Source organism: Rhipicephalus sanguineus, chromosome 3 (genome assembly GCF_013339695.2).
Source record: "Rhipicephalus sanguineus isolate Rsan-2018 chromosome 3, BIME_Rsan_1.4, whole genome shotgun sequence".
Taxonomy (NCBI): domain Eukaryota; kingdom Metazoa; phylum Arthropoda; class Arachnida; order Ixodida; family Ixodidae; genus Rhipicephalus; species Rhipicephalus sanguineus.
This window is the reverse complement of record NC_051178.1, coordinates 126,685,379-126,707,494: the sequence shown is the minus strand read 5'-3', so window position 1 is coordinate 126,707,494 and position 22,116 is coordinate 126,685,379. Positions and strand designations below refer to the sequence as shown.

The 22,116-nt window shown below is 45.0% G+C and overlaps 1 protein-coding gene across 1 annotated transcript in view; it reads left to right on the top strand.

Annotated features, from left to right (window-relative positions):
- Positions 1-22,116, top strand: part of LOC119385822 (hemicentin-1) — a 204,522-nt gene that overhangs the window by 127,552 nt on the left and 54,854 nt on the right. The window contains exon 2 of the mRNA XM_049414123.1: positions 17,889-18,236. Within this exon, the coding sequence (XP_049270080.1) occupies positions 17,889-18,236 (348 nt within the window). The remainder of the gene's footprint in view (positions 1-17,888; positions 18,237-22,116) is intronic.

The window sequence follows — 22,116 nt, the reverse complement described above, 5'->3', positions numbered from 1 at the left end:
GCCAAGACGAATATGTTAAGCTCATGCCCTTCGGTCTTTCATAGTATATTGTTTTTCGAAATGTAAGCGTATGCTCGAGCACCGACAAGCATATATGTAAGGTTAGGCGCCGTACGAACCGTGAACATGACGAACGAGAGAGAGAGAGATAGAGACTGATACTGCCGTGAAAAAAAAAAGGAAAAAAAAAGAAAGCTGGAAGCGAATGCAGCGAGCAATGGAGCGCTTTTAGGTTTGCCGCGCATTTGAGGCTCAATCTGCAGCCTCGTTGTGATGACGTCACTCCGTCCGGTATTCTATAGCCTTCATGTTTTAAAATATTCTGCAGTCCTTTTTCCCCCTAACCCTATTTTTATTTATATATGAAAAAAAGATACGGGAAGGTAAGCTACGTTGTCAAGGTGCTTCACGCGAGCCAGCGCGTGTCCGGAGAACCAGACTGAAAAATTCAGGAAGTCTGTTCCGGCCGCGAGCACTTGCAATTCAAAGGTACGCCTTTCAAAAAAAAAAAAGAAAAAAAGAAAGGACCGCGAAGGAACGAACGAGTCCACCGGGATATACAATGACAAAAGAACGCGGTCAGAGGAGTGCTCTGAAAAAGGGATACGTTGCGGACAGAAACGACCCGAATCGATGAGAAAAAAAGGTTCAGAAATAGAGTATATGGCACGTCTGTCACAGAAAGAGAGCAAATTTTGACAAAGGACATAAGCGCGGGAGCAAGTGGAAGGAGATCGACCACTTTTTTTCCGTACGAACGGTTGGCATATAAGAAACTGCCTTTAGTGTCCCGCTGGCGCTCGCTCCCGTAGTTTCCCCGGTCCACGCTATATAAACACACGGAAAAGACAGTTTTACGGCGGCAATTGTTCGCCGCTGCAATAAATTCCTAGATGGCTCTACAGGAGCGGGGGATATGTGGTCAGGTCGATGCCCCCTTTACTGTTTTTTTCGGAGAAAGGTCAGAAGGCGAGCGTTCGCTGTGTAAGCTATACGGTGGTGTGAACGGTATAGGACCCAGAGGAAGGGTGCGTTGTGGGCTTCGGCGAGGGTCCGTTCTTCGCTAAGGGTGGCTCGCAATGTCAGCGTCGCGACGAAAGCAAAACAGACCGCGCCGGGTCGCGGAAGAGACGTGTTTGTTTTCTTTAGACGACTAACTGCGAGCAACACACGGCCGATACCGAACTAACATGCGCGAACACGTACGAGACGAGTCGTACAAGAAGGTGCAGGGGAAGTCGAGGGATAGTGTCTCGAAAAAAAAAAGAAAACAAGAAAACATGGAAAAGCAGCTAAGAGTCAAACCGCGGATCAAACCACGCTGCTGGCGATAAGGATAAAACATTCGGAATGATGAAGTGATATGAAATGTAAGCCAGCCAAAAAAGGTGAATATTATACCAGGCGAAGGAAACGAAATGTAGGAACGGGTCGACCGTAGAAAACGTCGAGCATGCAGTGGCAAAGCATAGCGAGAGAGAGAAAGAGAGAACGAGTCAGAGAGAGAGAAGGGGAGAGCGAGAGAGTGTGTATGTGTGTGTTGGTCGACCGTACTCTCTTGGGATTCGGCAAAACAGCTGAACACTCACTTCGTGCGCCTGCTCGCTGCGTCGCGTTTTCTTTAATGGATGCCTACCCCCTTCGCACGTCGCTCGCGCATTTTATTTGTTTATTTTTATCCCGAGAGGTGAGAGCATGCCCCCCACTCTGTTTTACTTCACGGTGGAGCCTGAAGTCGCCGCGTTTATATTCGCGGTATGCTAAGCGCTTCTCCCGAAACGTGAGGACGCGGCGCGAACATTGCGACCCGCGTGTAAGCGCCGTCCGCGGGAAGGTGGGTTTTCGGGTATGCGTTTACGGTATTTTAAACGCCGGTCGTGACAAGCGAGGAGGAAGAACAACAAGTGCTAATACTCAAAAACCCAACCACAACTCTGCGCGCAAGCAGGTGCGTCTTCACAAAAACGTGTTACGCTAGGAATTATCCGCAAAAGAAAACTTTCAGCCAATCCTGACACTAGACAGATCATTAGCGAAGGTGGTAATCCGATCTCGTACAGCACTTGCGAAAAGAATTTTGTTAATTACCGCCCCGATCATGTGCGGCGCACGGAGTTGCGAGTGCGAAACCTAAGTTTGTTTTTCCCGTCCGTTCATTTACAGAGTGGTGTGAGCCGTCATCACGCGCTCGCAGTCACTATCGCGTTACCGTCGTGCAGTCTCCTCATCTTCCGCTTTACGACGAGCAACAACGAAACCCAACCCGATGTCTCTCGAAATCTGATGACTGTTGAGGCCCACTTTTCAAGCTGATTTCTTTAATGTTTGTTTTGTATGATAGGAACGCTAAAAAACTGAAGAGTATTCGAATACCCCGAACACTCGAAACCGCGACATCAGTCAACACCCCATTACTTAGTTAACAAGATTTATTGTTTATTGTACTAACACCGCAATAAACTCAATCGAAATATTGTGGTTTTCAGATAAGCGGTTATTAACAGAAACGCAGTAGTGACCTGGCTACAATTGGACCTTAAGATCACATTTCACATTTTTAAGAAGGTGGCCTTCGTACCCAACAATATTTTGTAAGCCGCTTTTATTTAGATTACAGGTTTGAAATACATCACAGACATTGCAACCAATCTGCCCGTCTGTTTCGTAACCTAAAATACGAGCGAAATGTAGTGTTCCTTTCAGATTCAAGGAACGAATCAATTAAAATTGGGAACTACCGTTATTGCCCTCATGGATGGATGGATGGTGGAACTTTATTAAATATAGTCCTGAGAGACGCGACTAGCGCATGATCGCATTATTTATTCCCTGCACCTTGCAAAGCGAATAAATAAGAGCCACAAGGAGTATGATCAAACAAACATTTTATTCTTTTAGAGAAGAACAAGAAATAAGTGCCTACAAAGCCGTAACAGTAACGCTCAACATATTAAAAGTATTGCAAACATGATAGCTCATTTTCGGAGGAAGAAGCGCAGCGAACGAAGTTTCAAAAAATTACAAAAAAGGAGAGAAAAACTAAACGCAGAGCAACTGCAGAGGGGGCAACGAAGCGTGAAGCACAAGAAAGGACACTGACGACAAAAAAAAAATAAATAATAAAGGAGCAAAAGCGGAAAGAAAGAAAAAAGAAAGAAAGAAGAAAGAAAGGAAGAAAGAAAGGAAGCAAAAGCGAGAGTAGCAGCAGCAGAATGGGAAGGTGGTGAGGTGGACGTGTGGAAAGGCTGGAACACGATGTCATTTCGATTCAGGAGGGATACTGGGGAATCCTTTCTTCCGCCTCAACGGACACAATGTGCCAGCGTACAGATATTTACGCCTTGCTGAGATATTTGAAGGAACATTTCTTTCCCCGTATTCAAGGATTGGCGTCTGCTTTCTCTCGTACAGCATGGCACTTTCGCTGGTTGATTCGATTTCTGCCATTGTTCCCGCTACGCGGCAGCACCAGATTAAGTGGTAAAGGAAATGGTGTAAGAACAAACACAAAAGTGACAGAAAATAGAAGCGCGATGACGGTAGCTGTAGAAAGTAGCGAGACGCCAGCGAGTGGTCTTTTTTTTTTCAGAGGGAGCCTAGAAAGGAGAAAAAATAAAGTTCGCCGGAGGTAAGGAAGAGGATAAAGGCAATGAGGGATCGGATAATACAAGAAAAAAAAAGTAATGTACCTGAAAGGCAAATGCACATATCAGAGCAGAAAGGAACGCCAGAGTCGGGCTGGATGAGCGATGGAATGGTCATGATGCGACGAGTGTCGAGAAACAAGAAAGGGGGCCCGGACTCGTAGAGGATGATCCGCACCAAAACAAAACAAAAAAAAATAATCACGGTAAGAAACGGAGGCAACGCGGGATCATCAAAGAAGGAAGAGAGAGCGCTAGAGACGAACACGGAGCTTGGCAGAGCAGTAGACCGGGAAAAAGCTCTAGAGACGGAAGATGAAGCTTTTAAGAAGCGGAGCACATTGTAGCGGGAGAGTTGCAGGTGGAAAGAAGACGCTACTCCCACACTGACAGCTGCCCCTTAATCCCCGCTGTAGGAGCTTGAGACCCCGCCGCTGCCGACAGCAGATTTCTGGAGTACTGCACTTCAGTTTCGTATATTACGGTGACTCGCTGAAAACGGGCTGCTTTTTTTTTTTTTCTTTACTACGAGTCCTGTCTTCGTTCACCGAGCGCTTGCTTGTCTGTAGCCGAATCTGAAGCCGTAAGGTGGCTGGTGCTCGGTGGGCAAGGCGGCACTACCATACGAGGCGGCGTAAAGTGGAAAGGTCCACAGCACAGGAAAGGCAGCATTCTATAGCAGTAAAAGAACCTGGCAGGCTGAAAATTCTGGCTTGTCAACCGAGAAAAACTCCGGCAGATTACCCGCAATACGGGAATCGATTCTATGCGAGGCAGCTGCCTGCTTTGAATGGAATGAACTGATCAAACGAATAGGTCAACGTTTTCTTTTACGAATAAAGCTCGAAGTAGTATATTTCTACCACCCAAGTGAAAAACAAACAAACATTACAATTAACGCAATACCGCTTGTAATAACTGCGTGTTCTCATAATGCGACGAGGGAAAAAACTGCAAGTTTAACAAAAAGAAAACGTCTAACAGATTCCTGTGTGCGAATTAAAAAGAGGAAAAAAGCCAGTGTTCGAAGAAATGTAAGGAAACCGTCCCCGAAAAAAAATTGAGGAAGAAGGTAAGTTGCTGTAGTTGCAATATCATATGCACCCAATGAGACCCAAAAATAAATGAAACGGGAAAAATAGCTGCTTGGAATGGCGAAAAGGGAGAAGTGAAGATAACAAGTTCATATTTCTCACGACTTTCTGAATTGACATTGACATTAGTGGTCGGGATAATTTCGAAAACACAATGTTTTGTTTCTAGTGCTGCTTCCAGTTACAAGGTACTAAACCATGCAGAATAACGGAAAGGTGGGCGAGTTGGTTAGGGTTCATAGTGTAATGTATGGGGCAGCGCTAGAACGAATACGAGCACGAGAAAAGCGCATGTCCTGTCTTTTCTCGTCCTTGTATTCGTTCTAGCGCTGCCCCATACATTACACTATGTACTAAACCATGTCTAACTTCGTCTGGCCGACGGAGGACAGCCAGTATCTTGGATTCTCACACGTTTAAGCTTAGTTTTGTGCTGCATTGCGACGGGAACGTGGGTTGTGCAGCGCCGCTGCGTAGCCATGACGTTACCATGGTTGCCAAGGCAGAAGAAAAAGCGTACAACACTTGCCCGACGCCGACAGAAGCTGGGGCAAGCGCGCCCGACTGGCACTTGTCGTTCCTGGGTTTTCTGATAACCGCCCATTCGTTCAAATTTCTCTCCATTGGGCCCGCGTTTTCAGTAGGAGGCCGTTTTGACAGCTGAAGCTTATATCGGCGGTTCTATCGCCCGCGCCGCCTGCCCTTTTATTACACCTGTATATTTATATCTCTATAAAGCAGAACTGGCACTCTACGAGGAATTCCGCGAAAATTCTTTCTCCGTACGATCGCGAAAAAGCGACGCAACAACGACTTCGTCGAAATTTCTTCAGCCCTGTCGAGCTGTCACCCTAACGATATTCTTTGTTTTTCTTTAATCCCGCCACGAGAACCTTGTCTCAGTCTTTTCCTCCGCCTTCCTATCTCCTTAGTTTGACAGCTTTGAGGGTACCGCTCTCACAAAATAAAGCTCTTTCTTCGTTTTTTTTTTGTGTGCACTTTTTGTTGGCGCATAGGCCTGCGCACCTGAACAGACCCGCTCCCTTTCCTGCCACGTCTGCAGCTTACGCGGCCTCTGGTTTCTGTCGCGTGTGTTCGAAGCGCGGAACAATTTATTTTTTATACGCGGAACTGGCGTAAGTTTTACGGGTTATTGAATGAACGTCATTTTTAATGCTAGCTGCGGTATTGACGGGGCTGTGGTTATCAGGAGATAAGCATGGGTAAGCGAAGCCCGGACAGGAATTAACGCTAGGTGTTGACGACGTACGAAGTGTGCGGAGAAAAGATTACAGTTCCGCTTCGGTTCGAGGAAATAATTGGGAGAAGCGCTTTTGTAAATTCGGCTTCTCCGCGATAGTTCTCTTTATGCAAGAAAGCCAGCTTGTTTGCTTAATTTATGTTTAAAGGAGATGCTATTACGTCGTGGATTCGTAGTATATCACCATCGAAGCTTCATAAAGGTGATTTCGGCAACGGCATAACTTCGCTGTCAAAAACTAACCATTTCTTTTACCAATTAACTAATTAACAATACAACATACGTGTTTTTCAATTCGACTAGAGTCCAAGCACTCACCACTGACTGTCATGTAGCACGTTTGATATTGAGGAGGGGGGGGGGGAGAGGATAATGGTGTATCAGCAAAAAAAAAAAGATAAATATAAAAGCGTTCAATTGTTGAACTCACTTCAGAATACATTTTCTGAAGAGTGAGAAAAAATCTGCATATTTTCTCTCCATATTTTCAATTGTAATGTGTATTCATTTATCAGGGTCATCGCTGCCTGCTTACTATTATAGAAACTGAACTGTCTTCCCATTTGTATCTCACTCTTTCGGCATAAGCCACGATATCTATTTTAAAATGCGTTCTCTCGTAATGGACGTTTCGCAGGAGGGTAGCCTGCGCATGCGCAGCGCCTCTATGTATGTTACTTGGCTGCAGTATGGCCATTGTTCGGGCAGTTTTATTTCAGTCATGTAAAACATTTTTTACGTTAAACTTTTCTGGGTATTACAAAGCTTTTAGCGAAGTTTTGAGAGACACTGCACAAAGAAGAAGAAGAAGAAGAAGAAGAAGAAGAAGAAGAAGAAGAAGAAGAAGAAGAAGAAGAAGAAACAGCGCCTGGCGGAGTCCAATGAATCGGCGCGAAAGATTCAACGTTGCAAAACGAGCACACTTTCATTTTTCATAGGAATGCTGGGGCCTTGCACGTGAAAACAAATGGTGCGAGTACACACGATCTCTCTGGATCACGCGTAGTTGCGCAAGGTAAGTTTATGCAGTTTGAAAAACCGTGCCTTTTGTTAAGCCAAAGGCCTTCTGCCCTTGGGTGTTCGGGTCGAGCAGTTGTGTTTCGATGCATAACTTATGCAATACCATTAAAGCGGAACGTGAGTTCGGCTTAAAAAAAAGACAAGCGAAGACCTGACTGAGCTTTATCATATTCAGATTTAAAAGCGTTTGTTCCTAGAAAGCCATGACTGCCTTGAGGCCATCGTGCAATGGGCCGGAATCAAGAAGATGCAATCTCTCTCCTGAAGGCGATTTGATTTATGCACGACGTTCTTTGTATCTCATTTATATCTCTTTTTATGATAACGAGATCTGCTTAACTGTAGTAGAGTTGGACGGATGAATAGATGGAAGGAAGGAAAAAAGATGATCCTCGTTGAAAGAGTACCAATAAAGGCTGTGACTCTTGAACACCGACTTTCATTATTCAAATGTGTAAATAAAGGAAAACCTTTGTTTTCCGCAATGTTCTTGTGAATAAATTGAAGGCCGCTGCACTCGGATCGTTTTTTAGGCCTTTTACTTTGTTTTCATTTCGTAAATTTTTATACGCAAAAGTTCTCGTGGTTTTCGATTGTTCTGAAGCAACGAAGACCCGTAAAAACCACGCAGCAAGACAAATGCCTGAAAAACACTTACGTTGGCTTGCTATGCAAAATATCGTTAAACGAGTGATAGCAATGTATTGCGTGTACCGAAGAAATCGCAATCGCTCTTAAAATGTATTTGAAACATCGAGTGAATGACGTGATTGTCGTGCCGGCCGCTTCGTTCGCTGCAGCGGCCGCGTTTGCGAAAGGAGCGCGCTGTTCAAACAGAAAGAAGTAAGAATTGTGGCAGTTGTTAGTTCGCGATCGTCCTGCATATACCTGTGCGTTCGTTTCGTGCGTCCTTCTTTCTGGTTGAGCAGTGTCGAGCTGCGACAGTTGATAGTTCGCGCTCGTCCTGCGTGTGTTATTTTCGTGCTTCCTTTGTGCTGAGCGGGGCGTTGCAAGTCATCGAGCTGCTTGCCGTTCTTCGCGTGACATTGCAATTTGTTGCTATCGCATTCATTGCTTTCGCGTTAAAATTAGGATCCCTGCAGGAATCGAACCCAAGCGTTCTGCGTGGCAGTCAGATATCCTACCAGAGAGCCACGTCAGGTATAGAAACTGCTTTCGAAAAACACCCTATGCAGGCGTAATGTCGCTGCAACGTCAATTGTGGTTGTGGTGCTGGCTATTTAATTTTATACCAAAGCAATAAACACTACACATGTACACCTACGATACAGGCGTCATGTCAGGTTAACGTCTGGTTCCAGTGTTGGCTCCGCTTTTATAGCAGCCTAATAAACGTTACATTTCTATTCCTGTAATTCACCAAGCTATATTCAAGCGTTGCTCGACGCCGGAGGAATATGCCAACGAAAGTTGCGTATGATATTCACATCATGGCACCGTAAAGTGCAAGTTGTTTCGATAATACTGATCTATGTGCTCTTACGTGGGTGCTAACCACACGTCCAACCATAAGTTACCCTTTAAACGCCAATGTCGTCGACGTGCCTGGTAAGCACACGATGTGCACACAACTACTACACTTACAAAAAACACGCCATTCCCCTCGTAACGCTTGGCTCAAAGCCAAGAAATGCAGCATAGAACTACTCGCTGACTGCTTCGCATGAAACCGATTCTCTCAAGGCACGGGATCTGTGAAAATTTTCCCCGATATTTGTGTATTAATTTTAAGCATTGCACTTACCTTTCCGCAAAAGCAAACGATACTGCTTGCGCTCTACAGTGTCGGCCAGTGTTCACTGAAATTTTGCAGGCACCTGAGAATGGAACTTCCATTTGCAGACGCGAATGTTATGCCGCTGCATTAGGCTAGCTCACATCGGGTGAGCATAAATTTTACTATGCTCACCCGAGTATTACTGAGCATTTTGTCAAAATTCAATACTTAAAATACTTCAGTACTTTTGTCAATACTTAAAATTGGCAACGCTTTGTAAGTACTGCACAAACACAACACCCTGTACACATATTCTATATAATAACCATGTCCACACAATATGTAAATTAGGATAGAGATATGCGCTGCTTGGTAAAATAAAATTTCTTTAGAGTAGTGCGCATGATTGCGGATCTAACGGTAAAACTGGCACGGTACATCCATTTCATGTGTCGGGAACATTGCTTAGCCCGCGCCCGAATTTGTAAAGCCACAGCGACGGCATAAACGAAATGATGAGAACGGAATATGACGTTAAGCAATAACGCGTACCCGTTTCCCGCTAATAAGCGAGCTGCCCACAGAAAATTCCATCGGGTAATGAACCCCAGAGCCCTATTGTCTCAGCGTCGGCGGTATTGCGGGCAAATCAATAAAAGTTTGCACAAAACACAAAGGACACAATTGGATAGGCTTGCAGAAGTAAGCCTCGAGAAAGAGCGTTTTGTGATGAAGAATGACCACAGGCAAATGCAGAACAGTTATAATCAGCTTTGTAAATGACAGGAATATACATAACACGCAAAGAAAACAAAAAACAGAGAGATAACATAGTAGTAATACGAAAAGGAAACGTAATAATTGAATTAAGGAACCTCCGGAAACCTGTAATACGGGCGTACCAATAAAGAAATCGCACGCACGAAAATAAATCTGCGGCGTAGGGCAGCGGGAACCACAATTGAATAAGGGGCGCGAAGGGCAAATGAAAAGAGAGATAAATTATGTTGCAAATAACTATCAAAAGAGGTCGTGCAAAAACTCGAGCGCAGCAGACGCATGCGGGCCCGTTTACGCAGTTACGTCCATACGCGCACCGCGCTGGGATTCCACGCGCACATTTCCATTATTCCTGGCGAAGTTATTTGCTCGGGGGCACAAAAGAAAGAGGTATTTTCACGGCCACAGAATTGCTCGCTGGGCTCACCGGGCTCGCCTAGGAGAGCATGGCTTGCCTACGTTGGGACGATGCCTCGCGGTCTCCCCTTCTTTCATCTCCTAGCGTTCTGGCCAGATTGAAACGGGCGAATAAATCTGCAGAAATGTCTCTCTCGTCGGGAAAATGGGAAGACGGCACGGATTTGCCGACCATGCGACGCGGTCTTAGGCCTGAGTATACGCAGCGCTGTTATGAAGACCGCTGCAGACGGGTACGGCTCGCGAGTAAGTATAAATATGTATGAGCGTACGAAGAATGCGTAATGGACGTTGAAGAGAGAGACGGAAAGAGAGAGAAAAAAAAAGAAACAGCTGGCGCACATGAAGTTGAAGTATTCTCGTGTGTTGACAGAATACTCTTTTAGCCGAGACCACGGCCGAGGCTACCTAGATAATTCGTAGTTTAACAAAATCAGCAGATTTCGTAAGTGTTGCTGGCCAGCGCAAGGCAAATACCCTTTCTTTTTCACGAAAAAGACAGTGTGTTTAAAAAATATGTATACGTGGCGACCGTGCTGAGCTGGATTGCATTCACGTGAGAACTAAATTAGTTTTGTAATTTCTCCTCCATGAAAGTTTCATATAATCCGTTCTTTCTATCGTTTTATTTATTTATTTTTGCTTCGGTTAAATAGCGGTGTCCACGGAAAAAGAAGAGTGAGGATGTTCGAAACTCACTGGGTGCATACGGGCTTGCCGAGTCTATTAAGCGTGTACTTTTGCAGATAATTAAGTTGCTTCCACGTGCTGCGTTTCCTTGATCTTTATTAAGTTTTGTGGAGAATGGACGAATACCGCTCTTGCGAGCAAACATTCACAATGCGAAGCGTTTTCCGGAAACAGCATCCTGATGCTTCTATCCTATCTCGCGAAGAGACAGCCAATGCGTAACTCTTAGGATCCACATGGTCGGCAAGGCAGCTTGCGCTAGAGTCATCGCTAGACACCAATATTCTTTCAACCACACACAAAAAAAAATGAAGACAAAGCAAACTGGAACCGACCTCTCTGTAAGGTGCAGTGGGCCGGGGGACTCAGGAGTGGAAGGGTTCGCTATGCGGACTGTTAAAAAAAAAACATTAAAAGTTCTCATTTTCTGCCAAGAAATGTCATTTGAACTGCTTGACAGATTGGCCCTTCTAGACCAGCACGTAAAAAATAGAGATCTATGCTCACTTGCCTGCTAAGACGTAGTAATTTATGCTATGTTATGCTGCTGCCTACCTGACTTCCAAAACTCGCACGCTGGTGAGAACATTTATATTGTAATGGTTGGGTGGTGGTACTTGCTGGGAGGAAAGTGCGCAATACACTCCCCTGCCTCCCCCTCGCCCCCCTTTTCTTTTTATGCGAGATTTTTTTTTCTCATTGCGAAGCACATCTTTTCCTGCAGCCTAAATTTCTGCTCTCACCTGGCCGTTTCTCCTGCGCATCAGATTAAATTTAGAGCGGTTTTACATCGAGTTAAATGAACGTGTTAGCTCATCCCGGTACATTAGGCCCCGTAATTATCGAGACGGGGCTGCAAAGGACACACGGACCGCTTCCTAAGACGATCGTGATGAGAAATTGTTCCTAAGGGAGCCGACTAAAAGCTGCCGGCAGTAAGCAATGCATACAAAAAAAAACAACTAAAATGAGATGGGGAAAAGAAGTAGCGATATCGCACAATCAGGAGTCACCAGGAAGCGTGCCTTACTTGCTTAAGAGAAAGGCGATGTCGTGTAAGTACGAATTCACACAAAAATATAGAATATAAACGACGTAGCACAATGTATATTATCAGAAAGGAAAGAAAGGGGATCCAGTGGGGTCTTCAGAAGCAACTTAATGCTTGTTCCCCGCCGAGCACTTCCTTCTGCGCCCTTACTCCCAGCGCTGATGGTTCCGGCCGCCGTGCCACTTTCAGAACGGTTTTTAATGAACCGTTCCCAAATGCACATTCAGGAATGGATGGAAGAAATGCGACGTGATGCAATCAGCCAAACCCCACCCGCCTCTCTCGCGCGCTTCATGATCGTCGGAATGGGGTCTGGATGAAATTGAGGGAGGAAAGGGTACAGGATCTGGAAACCCGGAAGAGCAAGAGCTTTCTGGCTAAGCTGTAGGGTTTCTGAAAGGAAGCAAGACAGGAGGCAGATAGGCAGAAGGCAGGGCGGTTAGCCAGAAATGTGTCCGGTTGGCTACCCTGCGCTGCGAGGATGGGAATGGGAAATAGAAAGATGAGAAAGAGAGGAGGAAACGAAAGATGTAAACGAGCAATAAGCGCGCTGACGCGTACATGTGGGCTGCAGTACAATAGTCCGAGGCGTTCGCACAGGCCCGTTTTGTGAAGTACACATGAAGGAGCCAGGGATATTGGTAATATGAGCGTGTTCCAGAGACATCGATGTAATTGAAGGAAAATGTGAGATGGGTCGTGTAACGTGGTACGTGAGGTGTCGAGGGAGAAGAATGTTCGCGCTCGCATCCGCTGAAGAAGCATTTTGTTAAGACTTTTTTTCGATTCCAGTTTTTTTTCTCTGGTTCCCTAGCTCCATTGTGTCTCATTTTTTTCCCTATTCTTCTGCAGTTCTACGTCCAAGGACTCGGTTTAAGATATCCCGGAAGACTGACTTTTGATATGCTATTCAGAAAAAAGGAAACCAAGATACGTAAGGAAGTTATGATTCTGCTGTAAATTTTGCTGCACTCGACGCCGCATGTTGCAGGCAATGCTGCGTGTCACCTCCAAACTCTCTAACAAAAAATAAGAATAAACAAACAACTGATTATCTAAAGTTAACTGGGATACTTTAAGTACATAAAACGCAAAAAAAAAAAAACTGAAAAAAACAGGGGTTTCAGAATATTTATCTCACTGTACCTTGAATAAGCATTTCTATTATAACATTCTTTATCGGTGGCAACTGGTAGTGTTGCCTTAATGAAAAGATCGGGCTACACGTATGCAATGCAGCCTAATTTCTTTAAAGTGAATGGCTGTGTCATCCCGCAACTTGCCTGGCTTCTGAGCGTCGGTGACAGTCCACGGTAACTCTGGAGAGCAAACCTTTGTAGCAAAGCGTTCACAGCGATTAAACAAATACCGTGTACTGCACTGTAGATAGCCCCGCCACGGTGGTCTAGTGGTTATGGCGCTCGACTGCTGACCCGAAGGTCGCGGTATCGAATCCCGGCCGCGGCGGCTGCATTTTCGATGGAGGCGAGAATGTGTGAGGCCCGTGAACTTATATTTAGGTGCACGTTAAAGAACCCCAGGTGGTCGAAATTTCCGGAGCCCTCCACTACGGCGTCTCTCATAATCATATCGTGGTTTTGGGACGTTAAACCCCAGATATTATTAATTATGCACTGTAGATACATCTTTCAAGCAACTTTTCGTCGTAGAAATCACAGAGAAGCGCACTTAATCATGTAAAATTGATAGTATTGTTAATTGCTGTCGCTCACTGATAATGAGACGTTAACTACTACAAATATTAATAACTTAAATATATAATAAATACTACGTTTGTCGTTCGCTTTTTGTCAACGTCAAACGCTTACATTAAGTGATTACACTTTCTTTTACCGCACTGCCCTTAATAAACAACCCTTTAAAAGCTGGGTCCTTGTCGTGATCTTCGGAGAAAGCAGTTATTTGAAGACACACACAGGGCTTGTTTCTTCTCCGTCTTCGTCGTTGGCGCTACCTGTTGCAATGGGTAGCGCGAAAAGTGGGCGAGTTGCCATCGTGACCAACCTGCCTAATTTTCCTTTCTACTCAAGAAAAAGCAGGCAAAGCGAAAATAAGATGTGTGGTCTTCACTCTGGAGAAATAATTGATAAGGTCTGTGGCTGTCTTTTGTTTTCAGCGGTAGACTCTCGCGCTAGTATGAGAAGGCACATAGCGCGAAATAACAACGGCATATCGTCCGACAAGGACTGCTGTTAATACGTCGCTCTGTACACCCGTGTAACAGAGCGGAGTGTCGTGTGGTACAACCTGCCACGCCCTTCCACACGACACGTCAATATACACGTGTCGTCCCAAAAATCGCGCTCCGGAACCCTTGTTGCCTGTTTCATTTAGTAAGGCCACAACGATCGATTCTAGGGATGTACTGTACAATGAGCGGATAAAACAAAAATCAAAAGTAATGATAGAAACACAGCAAGAGAACAACGCACAAAGGTTTTAAGGGGGGCTAGTTGGTTCGTGAACATTATGTCAGAACGGTATAAAATGCGGGACATTGAACACACAGGTAGCGATGCGTCCTGTTTGTTCACTGTCCCGTATTTTGCGCTGTTCTTCCATGACAGAGCAATGGTCGCTTTTAGCTGTTCAAAAATGAATAAGCAATAAAAACAAATAAAAAACACCCGGAAGATGAAGAAATAATAAAGATAAACGGCTTCTAGAAAGGAAAAAAAAGCAAATCTTAAGTACAGACGCGGCCTAACGGGATAGCGAAAGCACGTACGCCAAGCTTTGGGCAAGCGGCATCGAATGACGAGAAAAAAAAAAAGCAAATGTTAGTTCCGCCTGACCATTTACCGCTTTCCAACGTGAAGTACTACGTCGATATGTAACATGAAGGTTTTTATCTGTTTTTTTTTTCTCTGTCTAGCTTGCTGTCTCATTTTTTTTTTCTGTCTTAGTGTAGCCCCGTTTTTTTCAGTTGTACACGAGCCGAAATGTTCACTACAGGAAATTTCGCTGTTCCCTTACACCAGACGATATCCCTTTTTTTTATTTTACCATTTCATTATCTATGTTGCCAGGTGGTAACGGCGATCGTTCGAGCTGCCCGGAATGGCGAGGGCGCTGTTGTAGGCCTGAGTGTATTGCTGCGTCGGCTGCTGTGGGAAAAATGTCCATCTTTTCTAAATCACATGTCAGAACGAGTGCTTGCGGACAAAGAAGAAGCCATGCTTGTAATTTTTTTCTGCTTTACTTTTGTAATGGTATTACTGCTAACAACTACGATGTTGCAGTTATTGCACCAAAATAAACTCACCGCCCGAACAACTCTGTAGAGATGGTTAACCAGCGAATTAGTAACGTGCGGCCCCGTTGTTTATCACGAGATGGGATCTATCGAAGTGTCTTCTCTTTTAGCTTTTGATTTCTCTGTCGCATTTAAGAGATGCGTGCTTGAAACTTTGCGTTTGGTGACGTTAACTTAAAGGGTATTAAAAACATACGGCATGCTTCATAATCATATCGTGGTTTTGGTTCGCTAAAACTAAAAAATAAATCAATATATTGTTCTGGTAATTCTTCATAAAGGCTATGCGTTCTCTCTGTCCTTCATCGACACGGTATCTATGCTTTCTTTAAACTACCCGACGATCTATTGCATAATGGTGCTTAAATCACACCGAGGGTGAACTGAAATAGAGCCAACTTTTTTGTTGGCTATATTGCCATATAATGGGGATGCGCTAACTGTAAGCAAGCTTCTGAAACCCCGAGTCTGTGCGTATACCATGAGAGCCTTCCAATGAACTAAGTCTGTGCAGTTTATCTTTGATAGTTCACTTTACTTTAAATGCACGGGTACCGTAAATTCTTATCTCTTGAGAGAGTACTGTACGCAGAGATAGCGGATACACTGATACTTGATACCGCATCTCGACGCACCGATTATTTCAATATGTACTAGTGCAGTACTACACGTGACGTGAACTTTGCGTGCTTCTTTAGTACAGTTAACTAGCCTGAGCGTATGACAAAGAACGTTCGATGAAGCAAACAACGCGAGTTGAAAGAGAGGGAGAGAAAGAAGCTGTTGGGATCATTGCGCGGGCGCAATGTGGATCACAATGGCTTAACAGCTTATACAGTTTCTATGTTACACCGTGCATGCAGTACGTGCCCCAGTGTCCTTCTGTTTGCGGAACCGGCAGTAAAAAAATCCCCACACGGCACGATAGCATTTTCCACGCGCTATTGTTCCGCCAGAAAATGGCCTAAAAAGACAGTGCTAGATGAGAGCGGAGACCCGAAATTATTAAGCGGCCGTACATTTGCATGCTAAATATATTCCTCCCCGAGAGCCGCCCGCCCCCGACTGTCGGATTAATTAAAAGAGCCCTCGCAAATTTCTGGGCGCCCCTCTGTGCACACGAGGTCTGCAGCACTCTGGTTCAGCCGGCCTCGGCGAGACAGAAGTAGTACGACTATACACGGAGCAGCAGAAAGGACCCGGCTCGTAAAACTCGGGTGATAAATTATCTCTAATGTGGCGCATGATGGCCGACCCTTGTGCAGCGCCCAAGGCACACGACGGCCCGTTTTGCTGCGACCCTCCTCTCTCCCTCTATTTCCTCCCTCCCTCCTTGCACTCGGCGCTCGCTTGCAGAGAGGGGACCAAAAAGGGCAGTACAGGTCAGGCGACAGTGGGTTTTTGAGAGGGTCAAACTTGGATTGCGTGGCAGGATGGAAGGTAAGAGCATGAATTGGTAAAGGATGGCATAGTTGGAAAGCCTGGCGTGCGCAGCGAAATAGTTGGTACGGGTTAAACAGAAAACGCTCCGAGAGATTTGTTCCGAGGTTACGGTTGGCAGCCATTAATTACGAATCTGCCAGAACTAACCCGCGTAATCGAGAAGTTTCGCTTTCGGGTGAATCGGCGACCGAGGGTACTGGAAAAAAAAAAGAGTAAGGCGCACAATTGGGCGATTTGGAAAAGAATTTCACCTATCGGATAGCACTCGTCCTGTGCGTCCTTTCTACCTGAGCGTTTCTGTCGTTTTCCGCGCTGATGCAAAGTACGTACAAAAGGAGCAATAAAGGTATACGGCAACGAGTGGGGTTCATGGTTCGACAACGTGCGTGATTGATTGACGAAGCTTGAGTTAAGGAGCGTGCTCCTAAACGCTAGAGTGAACTCTTTATTTCAGCTGAGCTAATACAGAGGCCTCAAACTCACCTCAGCCGCCGCTATGGTATTTTGGCATTGTACGGTGACATCATCCACGTTGCAAAAAGAAGAACATTCTGAATGACTCTTAGAAACGATTTCACAGTCCCCATGGAGTATATATGCATATAGTGCTTTATGTGTGTGGCTGTACGGAACGCCCTCTGTGAAATAAAGATGAACCACATATTTTTCTAAAAAAAAAAAGCTAATCGCTGGTGGGGACTGTTCGTGGTTGTGATAAATGACTCCATCTGAGCTACTGTACATACGTAGTTTGTTAATGGAACTGCTCATGCATGTTAACGGCTAGAGTGGAGTATTTATTTTACAAATTTATAAGCGCCGTGATGCTACACATATACACGCGGCATCGTTTGTCATTTAGAATAAAAATATATATGCCTGTAACACTAAAAAGATGTCCTTCTTTTCGAGCACCGCTTATTTCCTTTTTTGGATGCGAATACAGTGGACTCGCGGTATTTACCCCGGAAGCCAATGAAAATAATTCCATCAACTCTTCTAGAGTGTCCTTACTTCTTTTTTTTTTACCATAGAAAAAGCAGAGTCTTTATATCTGTTAATGTTCGCATCGCCACACAGTCGTTTGAAATATAGCTTGATATAGTAAAGAAAAGGAACTAAAATTGTCACATTGTCGGTACCTACCTAACAAATTGTCTTTGCGTTAGGTAGAATCAATCGGCAGATTTTTAGAAAAAAAAAGTTAGGAAAAGGGAAATTTATGAGCACGAAATATAGCAAACATCGTTGCCAGTATTTTTAATTCTCAGAGTAACCTCTCAAGTCTTCGAAGAAATTTTACTCGTGGTCCTTGACACCGGCAGGATTAATTAATTAATTTTGTAGCCTACGCTGCCAACATTGAAATTCGCCAATTTTTTCATGTATCTTCTTTTTCTCTTGCATCTCCTTACAAACAAGCGCAAGCAAAAGGAAATGACTTCTTATTCTGCTTAATCTTCAACTGCCCAGGCGCCGCTGCAGGCCCCACAGTGGTGACGAGCCGCGTGGGTGGTGACGCTGCACTGCCGTGCCAACTCCGACATGCCACGCTGGACTCTTGGGCCGTGTCCGTGTCGTGGTTCAAGCGCGGCCTCTCCGTACCCGTCTACACGGTCGACATGGGCTCGGGAAACTTCCTGCAGGCCAGGCACCGACCAGCGCATCTATGGTCAGGACGCGCCTATTTCTCGTCGGCAGACGAACCGGCACTTCTCATGGTCGGAGACGTGACTGCTGCGGACGCCGGACTGTACGTGTGCTCGGCATTTTTCGCCGATGGCGCCGAGCGCAATTCCACCGTCCGCTTTGTCGTAGTAGGTATGCATCACTTTCCTATCATTATACTAGCGTTCTTCCTTTGAGGTCCACACTTTGATTGTTTGTGCGAACGGCTGAGTTACGTAAAGGCGTTCCAACGTAGGTACGAATTGGTCATATTGCGTCTTTTTATCACAACAGGTGTCGCTATCTCACGTTTTAATAATTAATGTTAGTAGTTGTTGAGCAATACACCAAAGGTTTAGTGAAACGCCTAATAAATTAAGCCTACTGTCGCTTAACGATCGCCCAGGAGAGCCTTTAAAAGAAGCCTTTCAAACTCAAAATGATGACGCTCCTGATGACGGCAATGGGGAGAGTAACGAGAAGAAGGTGTTCGACCACCAGTAAAAAGAAAAAAAGAACTATGTAGACAATAATGAACGAAAACCAACAATTTATTCATGAATAATGCCAGATAGAAATGAAAAAGGTACCTCGTCAGGTGTTTCTTTAGGCTGGCCACCAATAGACGCTTCATATTAAAGTGAAAAACATCTGCGCACCGATTTCCGTAGTCGGTTTTCTACAAATGTACTGAAAATTTTGATGCCCAGTTAGGAGGAGGAGGAGTATTTTTTGCAGACAGATCTAGTCTTGCGAAGGCTTTTTCCGCGCGCCAGTTCTATCCAACGGGGTGCAGACAGCTCTCCACATCTAGTAGGAATACATTGCGCGTCGTCTCTGACATTTCATCATTCATATTTGATCCCTGCATCTTGGTGAAACTTTTGGAGGTGCCGAAGCGGCTCTTTGCTAAATGTCCAATGTTCTCGCGCGAACGAAACGCCACGCGCTTGAGTGCGGGGATCTCTTGTGTTTTGTGTCCATCTATTAATGTTTTGCATTCTGCACTGTGCAGGAAGCTACCGTCATTTCCTCCTTACCTTTTTTTCTTACGTAATGAAGTTTGTAAGACGCTTTGGCATGGAAATGTCATGCTTAATTAGTTACTTCGAGTTTCAGCTAAGGCTGTAATGTTTGTCGGCATGCGGTACGCTGGGAAGGTGCCTCGGGACGTTCAATAATTGAAATCTGATGTATGCGTCGTGAAAATATATGTGGACTGATCACTGCTAAAGTGATGGAGAGATCAACTTCGGGGGCGATGAAAGTTTTAGGTGAACATTTCGGGATTGTCTGCCTCGAAAACGGCTGTTCGTTGGAACGTTCCAAAACAGTTCTAATCAACCACTTGTGTGCTTCATAATTCAGGCAATAGCGCAAAGAAGCACACGGACAGCGCAATAGCAAGACTGGACGCAGCACTGTGCCCCGTTATGCCGTCCGTGTGGTTCTCTGCGCTATTGCGTCAATTATGTCCTACAAACTGCGTTTTAAGAAGGGGGAAGAAAAGAGTCCTTTGACACTTTTCTGTGAGCCCTGACTTGCCACTTGTATGACACTCATTATAAAGAGACGTGAACGCTCCTTCGATATAATTGTACTCTCGTCGGAGAGTCATGGAAACCAAAGGAGAGTTAAGGAAACCAAAGGAGAGAAAGAAAGTAAGAGAAAATTAGCAAAACTTAACAAAACAGCAAAAGCCAGGACTACATAGGTGCCATCAGCACCGCTGTCTCTTAAGCATTGCGCCTCCATTGCAAGGTACGATATTTTTTTTTTAGCGTGTAGCCCATCAGTCTGTCCATTTGATCATCTGTATGCTTTGAATACCGAGGTCAATGACAAAGAACATGTTCAGTAGTTCGCTCGTAATGAAACAAAGTGGCCCATACCCTGCTTCCATTCTTCAAATGCGCTCGCATGGAAGAATCCGGTACCAAAAAAACACGATCTGTTTGTTTTGCCGTGCCGCGCCATAGAAAACTGTGGCGAAAGACGCTAGAGTCTGGCGATGCCAGCCGTGAACAGGCGGGTCGTCTTTGATAGCCCGTGGGAAAATTACGACGAGTTTATGGATATAGCGACCCTTCGTTTGATGGAAGCGCGCTGCCAGAATTCTTCGCCGTATGTTAAGCACGTTGGGCGCGTTTCTGTACCACATTACTGAGGCTAATCGGCGCGAGAGCTTTCCGGGCACATTTCGTCTGGACGGTTCATTCTGTGCGAGCACGCCGGAGGTAATTGCTTCGGCAAGCGCGTTAACCCAATTCTCGATAATTGGGCCAAGGCAATGCATGACGTTGCACAAATTGCGGAATATCGCGTCCCATCTTAATATCACCCGTTGTTAGGTGAGCAACAACTAAGGTGACGAGCCAGAAAATACACGCATGCAGCTTACTCACGTGTTATTCGTCTTTGTGGTGCTTTCTAAAGGCGGTAGTTAGAAAACGGTTTATAATGAATTTTTTAGCAGTGCTTTTGAAAACGCTGGTTTGGGGCCTTCCGTCGAGTACCAACTGAGAAAGGAAAAAAAATACAGTCATCTGATTCGACCAACACAGCGTTTCCTACTTCATGGATGGATCGTTATATTGAGAAATTGAACGAACAAGCCTCAATTTCTCAGTTGGACTCTGTTTCTCCGGCTGAGCTCAAGCTTGACAATAAATGTCCTATCCCTGTACTGCTAACATGGGTAGTTCCACCCTAGTTTTCCTCATAGACACTGAACAATTTAGGGTCTTAAGTACCCCAACTTTTACGAGTGAGTGAGAGAGCGAGCGAGCAAGCGAGCGAGCTGGGAAGAAGCCAAATACTTTACTTTTCACTGAAGAAAGCAAAAATATAAAGAAAATGCCAGAGAAGACTACCTTTCTAAGGTAATGGCACGGAATATTCGCATTTTATGCAAATACGTGGTTTGGCTATAACGGCTCACACCACGATGTGATGGACTTTTTAATTGCTGTTTCGCGGAAAAAAGTCACACTGGTATGGTAAATTGGACGTCATATTCAAGTAAATTTGTGAAGAAAAGCCAAGTTCTACGGAGGCTTTTTTCTCGATCACGTCCTTAACGCAGCTTTTCTTACCTATTAAAAGAGTGCTTGCAAAGACCATCAGCGCCCATAAAACTATCCAAGTACGAGGAAACAAGCTGTGGCTATAAAAAAAAAACACGAAAAGAAAAGAAGAACATGCTCGACTGGCATGGAAAGTACAAAACAAAGCGTGAACGACCTCTAGGAGAGTGAATATTTCATGCCACTAGCGAGTTCCTTTAGCCGGCCGTGCGATAAAAACACCGAGGCATAAATCAGGGTACATAATAGCCTGATGTATTACTTTCAGACTACAATTTTCGGTTTGTTGCTGTTACCGTTTTTCTGCCTTTCCACGATCTTCTTTCTTCTCTCTCTCTCTCTCTCTGTCATTCCTCCGCACCCCCTTCCAACTCTTTTACGCCCGAAGATTGTCTCTACTACGTGCCTGAGCCCTACCTCGACGTGAGGAGGAGTTCGAACATAAAACTGTGCCACCGAATTCAGAAGCTCTCTGTTTGTTCGTGATAAGGTCGTTAGAATGATACATTAGGGAACGTGAGGAAGTTTTACATTAACGTTATTTTTTCAATTTTTTTTCTTTTGCTTTCGACGAGCGTTTGGAAGCAGCGCCCAATAACTCCTGCAATGAGGAACGACACGGATAAACAAGTTGGGAAAGGCTGGGAGGGTCACCAGAAGAGGAGGATTCATCTAGTTTGTTCTAGATTGGGCAGCGTGTTCAGCATGCGCAAAGTTCGTCAGCGTGTCACGCTCTCTGTAACACTTGAAGGCCAAAGCCTACTGCACAATTGGTAATGCATAAAGTTATATAATCGGGGACTGGGCTTCTTGCGATTACATAAAGAGCCGCGTTGAGAGAGACGCGCATTAAACTACCTTGACGTTCATAGTCGATTGCATTGTTCCTCCACTCCTCCTCTCACCTCTTTCCTGCGTCTTACGTGTTGCTGCACTAGCTTCAAGAA